Raw genomic sequence first — 16,160 nt, forward strand, 5'->3', positions numbered from 1 at the left:
GGTGACCCCTTTAGTGCTGCCGCCATCACTAGATAATGACTCCACCTATCTCCCGCATATATGCCCCATGTATAAATTCAAAAACTGATGAGAAATCTCCGGGTGCGTCTCCATATTTTTAACCGCTACCGTCATCGGCCATGTGTAGGCAAACATCACCCTCTCCCCCAGACCTTTCATTGCGTTGCGCTGTAAATCCAGCAGGTAGTAATCCATCTTGTGACGTATACCCCTCCACCCAGCATAAGCCGAATGCGCTGATTGGTAGATGATATAGGCCGTGGGGTTTCTAGCCAATAGGCGTTGGACTGCTAGCCGAACTAGGCCGAGTCTATGCTCTAAGACAGATAAATGAAAGGGCACTAAATGCAGGAAATCGTGGAGATGGACGATGTATTTTCCCTCCGCTGGTATGGAGTCGAGTTTTTCGACTGATGAGTAGATGACGTCGATGGAGAGATCTTCTTGCTGTGGAGATAGAAATGAGTACATATTTTTAAAATAAAGTCAGTCTCACGTGAGAAGCTGTGCTGTTTTTTGGGTTTTTTTTTCAGTAAAGTTAAAAACAAAAACTAAAACTTTGGTATTTGTTCATTAGAGTTTCCTTACATAATCTAACATCATTTTCCATAAAATAAAAGTTTGATTACTGTGGATTAGTTATAGAAGAAATGCTTATCTTTATACTGTTTAAACAATACAAAGTTTGAGACGGGGTTGCTGCAGAGGCGTAGCGACCATTCCCGGCGCCCGGGGACAAACTTTCAATTTGGCGCCCCCGTCAGAGCAAATTTTTTATTTGTACACCCCCCCCCCCCTCAAACTGTTTTTAAAAGGCAAAAATGCAGCTAAAATGAAATTTTAATTTATTTTCCAAACCATTTTCGCGCCCCCTAAGGTCGGCGCCCGGGGACATATGTACCCCCCCCCCCCCCCCATCGCTACGCCTCTGGGTTGCTGAGCGCTAGAAGACACGTTTGCTTACAGGCAAGTCTCGAGTTCGGCTACCAAAAGTTAGTCTGTAAGACGGTTTTTATTCCAACTAGAACTGATAGCTACCTAATAAAGATAAGGAGATAAAGGTGGCTGGGCATTTAACAGACAATAATACGTTGCTTCACTCAAGTCAACACGTGAACTCTACTTTGTTTACGTAAGGACACCTTAACTTAACCTAAAAAAAAAAGTCTGTAACCGATTCAATGTAGTAACAGCTGTAACTATTTCAAACTATGTAAATCGAGCGGTGCTATAAAATGTGAGAGACCAACTTACGAAAGATCCATAAAAAGGATGTTTGGCCGGGTAATAGGCCAGGGACACGCCCATAGTAAAGTTATCGCACAACAACATGGCGTGCCAAGTCAGCTGGAAGGAAGGCGTAAAAATTAATGATAACAGTGGAGCTTAAACCATATCATATAACAGGAGAGTATAAACCACATCATATAACAGGAGAGTATAAATCACATCATATAACAGGAGAGTATAAACCACATCATATAACAGCAGATTATAAACCACATCATATGACAGTAGTGTAGAACACACATCATATAACAGCAGAGTATAAACCACATCATATAACAGTGGAGTATAATCCACATCATATAAGAGTCGAGTAGAACACACATCACATCATATAACAGTGGAGTATAAGCCACATCATATAACAGTCGAGTAGAACACACATCATATAACAGTCGAGTATAAATCACATCATATAACAAGAGAGTATAAACCACATCATATAACAGGAGAGTATAAATCACATCATATAACAGGAGAGTATAAACTACATCATATAACAGTCGAGTAGAACACACATCATATAACAAGAGAGTATAAACCACATCATATAACAGGAGAGTATAAATCACATCATATAACAGGAGAGTATAAATCACATCATATAACAGGAGAGTATAAATCACATCATATAACAGGAGAGTAGAACACACATCATATAACAGAAGAGTATAAACTACATCATATAATTGTTGAGTATAACATACACATATAACAGGCGAGTAACTAACTAATATTAAGTACCCGCTGTCACTGAATGTGACGATGTTCTTTTCAAGGAAGAAGGGGGGGGGGGGCGTTGTGAAATATGAAATAGAATTCATTATATATTTTTACGACTATTAATGATGAAAAGAATGATAAAAACATTAATTATAAAAATATTAATTCACAACATAATGATTTTCTAAGACTGGTGGCAGTGTGTGGGGTCATTTGCGAGGAAGTGGGGAGGGTTGAATGTTTATGACGATAGGGGTGGTGTTACATTGGCTTACATATCTTGAAGCTAATGACTTCTATGGACAATCATATCTGGACGTGAATGACCTCTATAGACAATCATATCTGGAGGTGAATGACCTCTATAGACAATCCTTACCTTGTATCTTCTCTTCCTGTCCTGGCACTGTATCAGCGCCCTCAGTAGGTCATTCTGGCTTCTAGAGTTCGAGTCTCCTAAATACAGGACCTAGAAGGTAGAAAGCTAATGCTAGTCTCCTAAATACATGACCTAGAAGGTAGAAAGCTAATGCTAGTCTCCTAAATACATGACCTAGAAGGTAGAAAGCTAATGCTAGTCTCCTAAATACATGACCTAGAAGGTAGAAAGCTAATGCTAGTCTCCTAAATACAGGACCTAGAAGGCAGAAAGCTAATGCTAATCTCCTAAATACAGGACCTAGAAGGTAGAAAGCTAATACTAGTCTCCTAAATACAGGACCTAGAAGGTAGAAAGCTAATGCTAGTCTCCTAAATACAGGACCTAGCAGGTAGAAAGCTAATGCTAGTCTCCTAAATACAGGACCTAGAAGGTAGAAAGCAAATGCTAGTCTCCTAAATACAGGACCTAGAAGGTAGAAAGCTAATGCTAGTCTCCTAAATACAGGACCTAGAAGGTAGAAAGCAAATGCTAGTCTCCTAAATACAGGACCTAGAAGGTAGAAAGCAAATGCTAGTCTCCTAAATACAGGACCTAGAAGGTAGAAAGCAAATGCTAATCTCCTAAATACAGGACCTAGAAGGTAGAAAGCAAATGCTAATCTCCTAAATACAGGACCTAGAAGGTAGAAAGCTAATGCTAGTCTCCTAAATACAGGACCTAGAAGGTAGAAAGCAAATGCTAATCTCCTAAATACAGGACCTAGAAGGTAGAAAGCTAATGCTAATCTCCTAAATACAGGACCTAACAGGGAGAAAGCTAATGCTAGTCTCCTAAATACAGGACCTAGAAGGTAGAAAGCAAATGCTAGTCTCCTAAATACATGACCTAACAGGTAGAAAGCTAATGCTAGTCTCCTAAATACAGGACCTAGAAGGTAGAAAGCTAATGCTAGTCTCCTAAATACAGGACCTAGAAGGTAGAAAGCTAATGCTAGTCTCCTAAATACAGGACCTAGAAGGTAGAAAGCTAATGCTAGTCTCATAAATACAGGACCTAGAAGGTAGAAAGCTAATGCTAGTCTCCTAAATACAGGACCTAGAAGGTAGAAAGCTAATGCTAGTCTCCTAAATACAGGACCTAGAAGGTAGAAAGCTAATGCTAGTCTCCTAAATACAGGACCTAGAAGGTAGAAAGCTAATGCTAGTCTCCTAAATACAGGACCTAGAAGGTAGAAAGCTAATGCTAATCTCCTAAATACAGGACCTAACAGGGAGAAAGCTAATGCTAGTCTCCTAAATACAGGACCTAGAAGGTAGAAAGCAAATGCTAGTCTCCTAAATACATGACCTAACAGGTAGAAAGCTAATGCTAGTCTCCTAAATACAGGACCTAGAAGGTATAAAGCTAATGCTAGTCTCCTAAATACAGGACCTAGAAGGTAGAAAGCTAATGCTAGTCTCCTAAATACAGGACCTAGAAGGTAGAAAGCTAATGCTAGTCTCATAAATACAGGACCTAGAAGGTAGAAAGCTAATGCTAGTCTCCTAAATACAGGACCTAGAAGGTAGAAAGCTAATGCTAGTCTCCTAAATACAGGACCTAGAAGGTAGAAAGCTAATGCTAGTCTCCTAAATACAGGACCTAGAAGGTAGAAAGCTAATGCTAGTCTCCTAAATACAGGACCTAGAAGGTAGAAAGCTAATGCTAGTCTCCTAAATACAGGACCTAGAAGGTAGAAAGCTAATGCTAGTCTCCTAAATACAGGACCTAGAAGGTAGAAAGCTAATGCTAGTCTCCTAAATACAGGACCTAGAAGGTAGAAAGCTAATGCTAGTCTCCTAAATACAGGACCTAGAAGGTAGAAAGCTAATGCTAGTCTCCTAAATACAGGACCTAGAAGGTAGAAAGCTAATGCTAGTCTCCTAAATACAGGACCTAACAGGTAGAAAGCTAATGCTAGTCTCCTAAATACAGGACCTAGAAGGTAGAAAGCTAATGCTAGTCTCCTAAATACAGGACCTAGAAGGTAGAAAGCTAATGCTAGTCTCCTAAATACAGGACCTAGAAGGTAGAAAGCTAATGCTAGTCTCCTAAATACAGGACCTAGAAGGTAGAAAGCTAATGCTAGTCTCCTAAATACAGGACCTAGAAGGTAGAAAGCTAATACTAGTCTCCTAAATACAGGACCTAGAAGGGAGAAAGCTAATGCTAGTCTCCTAAATACAGGACCTAGAAGGTAGAAAGCTAATGCTAGTCTCCTAAATACAGGACCTAGAAGGTAGAAAGCTAATGCTAGTCTCCTAAATACAGGACCTAGAAGGTAGAAAGCTAATACTAGTCTCCTAAATACAGGACCTAGAAGGTAGAAAGCTAATGCTAGTCTCCTAAATACAGGACCTAGAAGGTAGAAAGCTAATGCTAGTCTCCTAAATACAGGACCTAGAAGGTAGAAAGCTAATGCTAGTCTCCTAAATACAGGACCTAGAAGGTAGAAAGCTAATGCTAGTCTCCTAAATACAGGACCTAGAAGGTAGAAAGCTAATGCTAGTCTCCTAAATACAGGACCTAGAAGGTAGAAAGCTAATGCTAGTCTCCTAAATACAGGACCTAGAAGGTAGAAAGCTAATGCTAGTCTCCTAAATACAGGACCTAGAAGGTAGAAAGCTAATGCTAGTCTCCTAAATACAGGACCTAGAAGGTAGAAAGCTAATGCTAGTCTCCTAAATACAGGACCTAGAAGGTAGAAAGCTAATGCTAGTCTCCTAAATACAGGACCTAGAAGGTAGAAAGCTAATGCTAGTCTCCTAAATACAGGACCTAGAAGGTAGAAAGCTAATGCTAGTCTCCTAAATACAGGACCTAGAAGGTAGAAAGCTAATGCTAGTCTCCTAAATACAGGACCTAGAAGGTAGAAAGCTAATGCTAGTCTCCTAAATACAGGACCTAGAAGGTAGAAAGCTAATACTAGTCTCCTAAATACAGGACCTAGAAGGTAGAAAGCTAATGCTAGTCTCCTAAATACAGGACCTAGAAGGTAGAAAGCTAATGCTAGTCTCCTAAATACAGGACCTAGAAGGTAGAAAGCTAATACTAGTCTCCTAAATACAGGACCTAGAAGGTAGAAAGCTAATACTAGTCTCCTAAATACAGGACCTAGAAGGTAGAAAGCTAATGCTAATCTCCTAAATACAGGACCTAGAAGGTAGAAAGCTAATGCTAGTCTCCTAAATACAGGACCTAGAAGGTAGAAAGCTAATGCTAGTCTCCTAAATACAGGACCTAGAAGGTAGAAAGCTAATGCTAGTCTCCTAAATACAGGACCTAGAAGGTAGAAAGCTAATGCTAGTCTCCTAAATACAGGACCTAGAAGGTAGAAAGCTAATGCTAGTCTCCTAAATACAGGACCTAGAAGGTAGAAAGCTAATGCTAGTCTCCTAAATACAGGACCTAGAAGGTAGAAAGCTAATACTAGTCTCCTAAATACAGGACCTAGAAGGTAGAAAGCTAATACTAGTCTCCTAAATACAGGACCTAGAAGGTAGAAAGCTAATGCTAGTCTCCTAAATACAGGACCTAGAAGGTAGAAAGCTAATGCTAGTCTCCTAAATACAGGACCTAACAGGGAGAAAGCTAATGCTAGTCTCCTAAATACAGGACCTAGAAGGTAGAAAGCAAATGCTAGTCTCCTAAATACATGACCTAACAGGTAGAAAGCTAATGCTAGTCTCCTAAATACAGGACCTAGAAGGTAGAAAGCTAATGCTAATCTCCTAAATACAGGACCTAACAGGAAGAAAGCTAATGCTAGTCTCCTAAATACAGGACCTAACAGGGAGAAGGCTAAATTTAACTCCACAATCAGCTGTAAAACTCCGACAGCTTGTATCCAATTTACTATTGTTTCTAAGATATCTACATTGAACCGTTACCCTATCAGTGGTATACACAGAAAAATAATCTTAGTCGATACTGAATTGTCCTGCCGGCGATTTAAGATTTTTTAAACCTTGCCAAAAGTCAACATATTGATTCTTTCTTCAACAAGCTAAAGATATAGGGCTATCATCGACAGTTCCGGTTAACGGAAACGCACCAAAAAGTGTATAAAAAAACCTTACGCTTGTGTTCCTCAAGCAGTCCAGCATAAACTGTTTGTTGATTTCCGGCAGCCGGCAGGCGAACGGCCGCCAGGTGTTGTTGAAGAAATAGCCGGACACGTTCGTATCGTCGAAGGTATCCGGCAATCTCCGGTCCTTACACTGTAGTTTGGGCAATGGCAGCGACAAATGCGTGGATTCTATCAAAGGTTAAAGGTCACATTTGGGTTAGCCGTTCTGTAATCAACGTAACGTAGATAAAATTGGGGTTTGGGTACCGGTTAAGTTAAGGACTAGTCTTAGAGTTGAAGGTTAAGAGTTACATAGTATCCACATTTGATACAAATTTGACATACTTCATGGACAGTGTTTCTTTCAGACTTTTTTCTCGGGGGGGGGGGGGGGGGGAACATTTAATATTCTCTGGGAGGGGGGGGGGGGGGCAAAATTTAAAGTATATATTTTCTATATAAATTCCATTTCGTTCTGGGGGGGGGGGGGTTGGTAGACATTTTTCGGGCGAAGGAGGGGGGACCGAAGAGATGTCTGGAAGAAACTCTGGTCATGTATATGAGGGACTAATGAGCGATAAAGGGGTAGGTGTAATTTTTAAATATTTAATTAAAAAAAAGGTTTAAAAGAAATACCTTTAAAAAAACGGGTTGAACTTACTTGAAACAACTTTTAAAATAATATCATTTGGTATAAGAAATGGGCGTCGCCTGTTGATGATTAGTTTTGTAATGAACATAGAATTGGAAGTGGGTGAGATGTGTCTAAAACACAACGATAAAAAAAAAATTCGGGTTTTTTTTTTTGCCTTCAGAGAGGCCGTAAAAAAATTAAAAAACAACTTACATCTAAACCAAAATCCAGAAAAAATATAAAAAATCATTGTTATAAAATTTTTAAATGCAGAGAACTTAAAAACATATTGTTGGTACCTTTACTTTAAGCTACATTTTATATACATTTATTTTTATATACCTGATATTTTATCTTCCATTAACCATGTACTAACGAGAAAAAACAAACCAGTTTCTTTCTTTTTTTTTTGCCTGTTTATCAAATTTTGTTTATGTGCTGAAAACTTAAAAAAAACATGTGCCCTATATTTAGCTCTCAGTCCAACGAAATCCTACAGTCTTATCACCACATGTTTTAATATAACTCCGCATTCCCAGTGGATGCCATTGTCACTCTTAATGCAATTTCATTTAATAAAATGAACTGAAAAACTTAAACATTATAATTTTTTTTCCAAGGCAATTCTCTGACGTGACATTGAGTCCCCACCTGTTGCGTCATTATGCACAACTGTAACGTAACATCAACAAACATAAAGAAACAATGCTGCCTACGTTTATGTTCGTAACAAGCATAAACAACGCTGCCTACGTTTATGTTCGTAACATAAAGAAACAATGCTGCCTACGTTTATGTTAGTAACAAGCATAAACAAGCTGTCTACGTATAATCTTTAAATTAAAAAAAAAGGCACATGTCAACTACAAATATTTAAGTCAAAGAAAATGGACTCTAACGTCTAATGTGACGAATATAAAGGAATTAAGACGGTAGCATTACGAGAAAATAAATGCTGTCTTGGATTCATGTAAAAAACATGAAGAAACTTTCTGCCTAAAATCTTAAGCAAGAAGCAGAGAGGGTAATTTGGCGTAAAAAAACTACGGCTTACGTTTCCGTGTATCTCATGAGAAGTTCCTCGGCACGCGTCAGAGGGAACATGCTGTTCATGTCTAGTCGTCTGACTGTCGCGTAGTTGGAGCACTGGTGACAGACATACATACACTCGCTAGATCAATGACATACATACGTACACTTGTTAGATCTGTGACAGATATACAGGGACTTGTTAGATTGGTGACAGACACACAGAGACTCGTTAGATTGGTGACAGACACACAGAGACTCGTTAGATTGGTGACAGACATACAGGGACTTGTTAGATTGGTGACAGACACACAGAGACTCGTTAGATTGGTGACAGACATACAGGGACTTGTTAGATTGGTGACAGACATACAGGGACTTGTTAGATTGGTGACAGACACACAGAGACTCGTTAGATTGGTGACAGACATACAGGGACTTGTTAGATTGGTGACAGACATACAGGGACTTGTTAGATTGGTGACAGACACACAGAGACTCGTTAGATTGGTGACAGACACACAGAGACTCGTTAGATTGGTGACAGACATACAGGGACTTGTTAGATTGGTGACAGACACACAGAGACTCGTTAGATTGGTGACAGACACACAGAGACTCGTTAGATTGGTGACAGACATACAGGGACTTGTTAGATTGGTGACAGACATACAGGGACTTGTTAGATTGGTGACAGACACACAGAGACTCGTTAGATTGTTGACAGATATACAGGGACTTGTTGGATCAATGACAGACATACAGGGACTTGTTGGATTGGTGACAGACATACAGGGACTTGTTGGATTGGTGACAGACATACAGGGACTTGTTGGATCAATGACAGACATACAGGGACTTGTTAGATCAGTGACAGACATACAGGGACTTGTTGGATCAATGACAGACATACAGGGACTTGTTGGATCAATGACAGACATACAGGGACTTGTTGGATTGGTGACAGACATACAGGGACTTGTTGGATCAATGACAGACATACAAGGACTTGTTGGATCAATGACATCCATACAGGGACTTGTTGGATTGGTGACAGACATACAGGGACTTGTTGGATCAATGACAGACATACAGGGACTTGTTAGATCAGTGACAGACATACAGGGACTTGTTGGATCAATGACAGACATACAGGGACTTGTTAGATCAGTGACAGACATACAGGGACTTGTTGGATCAAGGACAGACATACAGGGACTTGTTGGATTGGTGACAGACATACAGGGACTTGTTGGATCAATGACAGACATACAAGGACTTGTTGGATCAATGACAGACATACAGGGACTTGTTGGATTGGTGACAGACATACAGGGACTTGTTGGATCTGTGACAGACATACAGGGACTTGTTAGATTGGTGACAGACATACAGGGACTTGTTAGATTGGTGACAGACATACAGGGACTTGTTGGATCTGTGACAGACATACAGGGACTTGTTAGATTGGTGACAGACATACAGGGACTTGTTGGATCTGTGACAGACATACAGGGACTTGTTAGATTGGTGACAGACATACAGGGACTTGTTAGATTGGTGACAGACATACAGGGACTTGTTGGATCTGTGACAGACATACAGGGACTTGTTAGATTGGTGACAGACACACAGAGACTCGTTAGATTGTTGACAGATATACAGGGACTTGTTGGATCAATGACAGACATACAGGGACTTGTTAGATTGGTGACAGACATACAGGGACTTGTTGGATCTGTGACAGACATACAGGGACTTGTTAGATTGGTGACAGACATACAGGGACTTGTTGGATCAGTGACAGACATACAGGGACTTGTTGGATCAGTGACAGACATACAGGGACTTGTTGGATCAGTGACAGACATACAGGGACTTGTTGTATCAGTGACAGACATACAGGGACTTGTTGGATTGGTGACAGACATACAGGGACTTGTTAGATTGGTGACAGACATACAGGGACTTGTTGGATCAGTGACAGACATACAGGGACTTGTTGGATCAGTGACAGACATACAGGGACTTGTTGGATCAGTGACAGACATACAGGGACTTGTTGTATCAGTGACAGACATACAGGGACTTGTTGGATTGGTGACAGACATACATACAATTGTTAGATCACTGCCAGACATACACAAGTTAGATCAGTGACAGACATACACAAGTTAGATCAGTGACAGACATACACAAGTTAGATCAGTGACCGTCATACACACGTTAGATCAGTGACAGACATACACAAGTTAGATCAGTGACAGATTAGTGACTGACATACAGGGACTTGTTAGATTGGTGAGGTATACAGGGACTTCTTAGATTAGTGACAGACATACATACACTTGTTAGATCAATGTCAGACGTACATACACTCGTTAGATCAATGACAGACATACAGGGACGTTTACATTATATATGTTTTATTCCATTTTTTTTAGTAATGTGAGCTCGCTCAGCATCAAATCAAGTATGACGTCATGGACAATGTCAAGGTCACACCATGTCAATGTCATCACATGTCAAGGTCACCACATGGAAAGGTCACCCTATGTCAAGGCCATCCATTGTCAAGAACACCCCGCGGCAAGGCACACCATGTCAAGGTCACCACAAGTCAAGGTCACAAAATATCACGGTCATCCCATGTCAAGGTAATCTCCATGCCAATGTCATCCCATGTCAAGGTCATCACATGTCAAGGTCACCACATGTCAAGGTTACCACATGTCAAGGTCACCACATACCAATATCACTCCATGTCAAGGTCACCCCATGTCAAGTACTCACATTGAGGAGCTGAGACTTGACCGGCTTGCCGCAGTACCAGGGGAAGCCACCGTTCTCCTGGGTCAGGTTGCAGACCTCTGTCTTGGTGAAGCCAGGCAGCTCGGGGTGGGTCAAGCAGGGCGTGGTCTCGGAGGCCTCGGGGGTGGCGAAGGTGGCGGTAAACCAGTGGGTCGTCTTGAAGAGTCTCTGGGGATGGAGGGGGGGGGGGGGTAGCAGAACTTGTGAGAGGAGGGGGTGGCAAAGGTGGCGGTAAACCAGTGGGTCGTCTTGAAGAGTTTCTGAGGATGGGGGGGGGGGGGGGGGCAGAACTTGTGAGAGGAGGGGGTGGCAAAGGTGGCGGTAAACCAGTGGGTCGTCTTGAAGAGTTTCTGAGGATGGGGGGGGGGGGGGGCAGAACTTGTGAGAGGAGGGGGTGGCAAAGGTGGCGGTAAACCAGTGGGTCGTCTTGAAGAGTTTCTGAGGATGGGGGGGGGGCAGAACTTGTGAGAGGAGGGGGTGGCAAAAGTGGCGGTAAACCAGTGGGTCGTTTTGAAGAGTCTCTGGGGATGGAGGGGGGGGGGGTAGCATAACTTGTGAGAGGAGGGGGTGGCAAAGGTGGCGGTAAACCAATGGGTCGTCTTGAAGTCGCTGAGGATTGGGGGGGGGGGGGTGTAGCAGAACTTGTGAGAGGAGGGGGTGGAGTGAAGTTTCTAATAAGGGTGGGGATGGCAGAAGTTGTGAGGTGTAAGGAGGGGGGATTGTTGTAGAAGTTGTAAGGCGAGGGGTAGGGGGTGGAAAGAAGTCTGGGGAGGGAGGGGTTAGCCGAAGTAGCTGTGAGGGGAGGATGTGAGGGATGGAGTGGTGATTCAGGTGTAACAAACTGCTAGTCTAAGGGATGGAGTGGTGATTCAGGTGTAACAAACTGCTAGTCTAAGGGATGGAGTGGTGATTCAGTTGTAACGAACTGCTAGTCTAATGGATGAAGTGGTGATTCAGTTGTAACAAACTGCTAGTCTAAGGGATGGAGTGGTGATTCAGTTGTAACAAACTGCTAGTCTAAGGGATGGAGTGGTGATTCAGTTGTAACAAACTGCTAGTCTAAGGGATGGAGTGGTGATTCAGTTGTAACAAACTGCTAGTCTAAGGGATGGAGTGGTGATTCAGTTGTAACAAACTGCTAGTCTAAGGGATGGAGTGGTGATTCAGTTGTAACAAACTGCTAGTCTAAGGGATGGAGTGGTGATTCAGTTGTAACAAACTGCTAGTCTAAGGGATGGAGTGGTGATTCAGTTGTAACAAACTGCTAGTCTAAGGGATGGAGTGGTGGTTCAGTTGTAACAAACTGCTAGTCTAAGGGATAGAGTGGTGATTCAGTTGTAACAAACTGCTAGTCTAAGGGATGGAGTGGTGGTTCAGTTGTAACAAACTGCTAGTCTAAGGGATGGAGTGGTGATTCAGTTGTAACAAACTGCTAGTCTAAGGGATGGAGTGGTGGTTCAGTTGTAACAAACTGCTAGTCTAAGGGATAGAGTGGTGATTCAGTTGTAACAAACTGCTAGTCTAAGGGATGGAGTGGTGGTTCAATTGTAACAAACTGCTAGTCTAAGGGATGGAGTGGTGATTCAGTTGTAACAAACTGAAGTGAATAATCTAACACCGCTACCAACACGTAAATGTACAAACATAATTCAGGTCTATCCACCATTTTATGTACAGTTTATGTGTCACGTGTCACAAACCATACAGTACGTGGCCTGTTCAAGTTACTAAACTAGCACATTGTTCTTTCTCTCGTATGGTCTCATAGATGATAATACCAGGCAAGAAATACCTGACCCCAAGAATACCTGACCCCAAGAATACCTGACCCCAAGAATACCTGACCCCAGGAATACCTGACCCCAGGAATACCTGACCCCAGGAATACCTGACCCCAGGAATACCTGACCCCAGGAATACCTGACCCCAGGAATACCTGACCCCAGGAATACCTGACCCCAGGAATACCTGACCCCAGGAATACTTGACCCCAGGAATACCTGACCCCAGGAATACCTGACCCCAGGAATACCTGAACAAACAAGACAGCCCTGTAGAGTTCCCGGCTGTAAGCGATGGTGGCATTGACCTTGACGACCCCACTCCACGGGAGCAAGGTTGTAGCAGAGTAGCTGCCATCTTGGAAGTCCGTGACGTCAGCAGCGATGTAAGCCCCCAGGTCATCGTTGTACAACCACAGGTTGACGCTGTCTCCGCCTGCCAAGGTAAGTTAGGATTAGTCTCATCTACAATCTTCCCTCTAAGGGGGAAAGCCAGTGTGCAACATGTATTTTCTGTGCGCGCTGTTCTAAAAGTCTTATACAAGGGTATATTTATTTTACATAATCACCTCGCGGCCGCTCAAAATAACTTCGCGGCCGCGCAACCGTGCAGCTTAGAGGGAACATTGCTTATCTACCGATGGGATTACTTCATTCTCTATCTCAGTCATGTTTATCCAATCCCCTATAGTTAAGCTTTAATATAATAGTGTACATAATTTCAATCAAATATTCCTCAAATCAGGCTGGACTTAGAAAAATCTTTTGAACTCCGTAAACCAAACTAGACTTTATAGTACTTTATACAGTTGACAATAATATACTCATCTTATATAAAAAAAAAAAAAAACAACCAAAATCCACTGACCCAGCTCTCGTTTATTGCCGTTCCCGTCATACAAGGTCACCAAAAACTCGACTTTGTCGCCCACTGTAAAGACACCGTTGGCCGGCTCGCTGATGATGTGGATGGTGGACTTGCTGGCGTCGGCTGTGTCCATCAGGTCACTCAGGTGAGGCTGGCTGAGGTAATCTTCCTCCCAGTAGAAGAGGGACTCGCGGGGAGGTAGACGCATCAGGTTTTCATGCTCGAATGCACAGCAACTAGAGACCAAGGGATAAGTGGTCAGCTTTGAGGGAGTGGTCAGCTTTAAGGGAGTGGTCAGCTTTGAGGGAGTGGTCAGCTTTGAGGGAGTGGTCAGCTTTGAGGGAGTGGTCAGCTTTGAGGGAGTGGTCAGCTTTGAGGGAGTGGTCAGCTTTGAGGGAGTGGTCAGCTTTGAGGGAGGGGTCAGCTTTGAGGGAGTGGTCAGCTTTGAGGGAGTGGTCAGCTTTGAGGGAGGGGTCAGCTTTGAGGGAGTGGTCAGCTTTGAGGGAGGGGTCAGCTTTGAGGGAGTGGTCAGCTTTGAGGGAGTGGTCAGCTTTGAGGGAGTGGTCAGCTTTGAGGGAGGGGTCAGCTTTGAGGGAGTGGTCAGCTTTGAGGGAGTGGTCAGCTTTGAGGGAGGGGTCAGCTTTGAGGGAGTGGTCAGCTTTGAGGGAGTGGTCAGCTTTGAGGGAGGGGTCAGCTTTGAGGGAATGGTCAGCTTTGAGGGAGGGGTCAGCTTTGAGGGAGTGGTCAGCTTTGAGGGAATGGTCAGCTTTGAGGGAGGGGTCAGCTTTGAGGGAGGGGTCAGCTTTGAGGGAGTGGTCAGCTTTGAGGGAATGGTCAGCTTTGAGGGAGGGGTCAGCTTTGAGGGAGTGGTCAGCTTTGAGGGAGTGGTCAGCTTTGAGGGAGTGGTCAGCTTTGAGGGAGTGGTCAGCTTTGAGGGAATGGTCAGCTTTGAGGGAGTGGTCAGCTTTGAGGGAGTGGTCAGCTTTGAGGGAGTGGTCAGCTTTGAGGGAGTGGTCAGCTTTGAGGGAGTGGTCAGCTTTGAGGGAGTGGTCAGCTTTGAGGGAATGGTCATCTTTGAGAGAGTGGTCAGTGTGAGGAAATGGTCAGTTCTAAGGGAGTGGAGCGGCGTGGTCGGGTAGTAGAACGTTTGGCTGCTATTCCAAAAGTCCCGAGTTCATATCTCGGTTAGGACGTGACTGTAGGATATTCACCCAGCTCTGACGGGTACCCGACCTGCGTTTGGGAAAGTAAAGGTTGCTGGGCATAATGCTGACCACACGATCCCTTCTTATGCCGAGGTCAAGAAACATGAACTCTACTTCATCTGACCAATTGATACCTAGGTCTAAAGAGCGACTTTACTTAAAATATAAAGGAATAAGTGGTTTTTAAACTTTGAGGGAATATGTGGTATTTAAAGTTTGAGGAAAAATGTGGTATTTATACTTTAAGGGATAATTTGTATTAAAACTTCAATGAGGTATTTGGCAGTTAATTTTTTATGGATAGAAGAGATTTAATCTTTATGGCATGGCACCTCCATGTTTAGATGAAAGTTGAATTTAACAAATAGAAATGTGGCCTTCAGACTTCAGGAAAGTGTAGCTAAACAGTTGAGATGTGCAATGTCTGTATTTCGTAAGGAAATAAGTTTTATACATAGGCTAACACCAGATTATACAACTAAGATGTATAGTTTAATGTATAGTTGAGCTTGTGATTGAGCTAAATGTATAGTTAAACTTGTGGAGTTAAATGTATAGTTGAACTTGTAAAGTTAAATGTATAGTTGAACTTGTGGTGGAGTTAAATGTATAGTTAAACTTGTGATTGAGCTAAATGTATAGTTGAACTTGTGGTGGAGTTAAATGTATAGTTGAGCTTGTGATTGAGCTAAATGTATAGTTGAGCTTGTGATTGAGCTAAATGTATAGTTGAGCTTGTGATTGAGCTAAATGTATAGTTAAACTTGTGGAGTTAAATGTATAGTTGAACTTGTGGAGTTAAATGTATAGTTGAACTTGTAAAGTTAAATGTATAGTTGAACTTGTGGTGGAGTTAAATGTATAGTTAAACTTGTGATTGAGCTAAATGTATAGTTAAGCTTGTGATTGAGCTAAATGTATAGTTAAGCTTGTGATTGAGCTAAATGTATAGTTGAACTTGTAAAGGAGTTAAATTATGTTGAACTCACTCAGAGGCCAAGGAAATCCTCCGGAAATCTTCGTCTTTTGATTTCCTGACAGTGCCGTTAGATCTCCAGAAAGCCAGGGGATCCTCGTGGACACGCCCACATTCCTTGTTCTGTTTGATGGACGTCTCCCGGCACCTGGTGATCAGAAGAGAGAGATAAACTTCCGGTCAGACATGTGCTGGATGAAACAATGTTATGTGGCGTTCTTCATAATCCAAAACGTTTGGTTCCACTCTAACACCCTAACTCTCAACTTTCTATACCTATATTGAGATAAAGCTACTCCTATTAAGCCGGTAAAGTCATCACACGTTACAACATT

The 16,160-nt window shown here is 42.4% G+C and overlaps 1 protein-coding gene across 3 annotated transcripts in view; it reads right to left on the reverse strand.

The window, feature by feature from the left end:
• Position 1: 1 nt before the first annotated feature.
• LOC131928507 (NXPE family member 3) overlaps positions 2 to 16,160 on the reverse strand; it is a 27,943-nt gene continuing 11,784 nt past the window's right edge. For all 3 annotated transcript variants that reach the window (XM_059284571.1, XM_059284572.1, XM_059284573.1), the window contains 10 exons: positions 15,839 to 15,973; positions 13,645 to 13,880; positions 13,028 to 13,212; positions 10,978 to 11,163; positions 8,210 to 8,301; positions 7,183 to 7,232; positions 6,532 to 6,710; positions 2,411 to 2,500; positions 1,276 to 1,368; positions 2 to 468 (listed from right to left, as the gene is read on the reverse strand). In XM_059284571.1, the coding sequence (XP_059140554.1) occupies positions 46 to 468; positions 1,276 to 1,368; positions 2,411 to 2,500; positions 6,532 to 6,710; positions 7,183 to 7,232; positions 8,210 to 8,301; positions 10,978 to 11,163; positions 13,028 to 13,212; positions 13,645 to 13,880; positions 15,839 to 15,973 (1,669 nt within the window). In that variant the 3' untranslated portion in view covers positions 2 to 45. The remainder of the gene's footprint in view (positions 469 to 1,275; positions 1,369 to 2,410; positions 2,501 to 6,531; positions 6,711 to 7,182; positions 7,233 to 8,209; positions 8,302 to 10,977; positions 11,164 to 13,027; positions 13,213 to 13,644; positions 13,881 to 15,838; positions 15,974 to 16,160) is intronic.

This window comes from Physella acuta, unplaced genomic scaffold, assembly GCF_028476545.2.
Source record: "Physella acuta isolate Inbredline_101_S28 unplaced genomic scaffold, ASM2847654v3 ptg001512l, whole genome shotgun sequence".
Taxonomy (NCBI): domain Eukaryota; kingdom Metazoa; phylum Mollusca; class Gastropoda; family Physidae; genus Physella; species Physella acuta.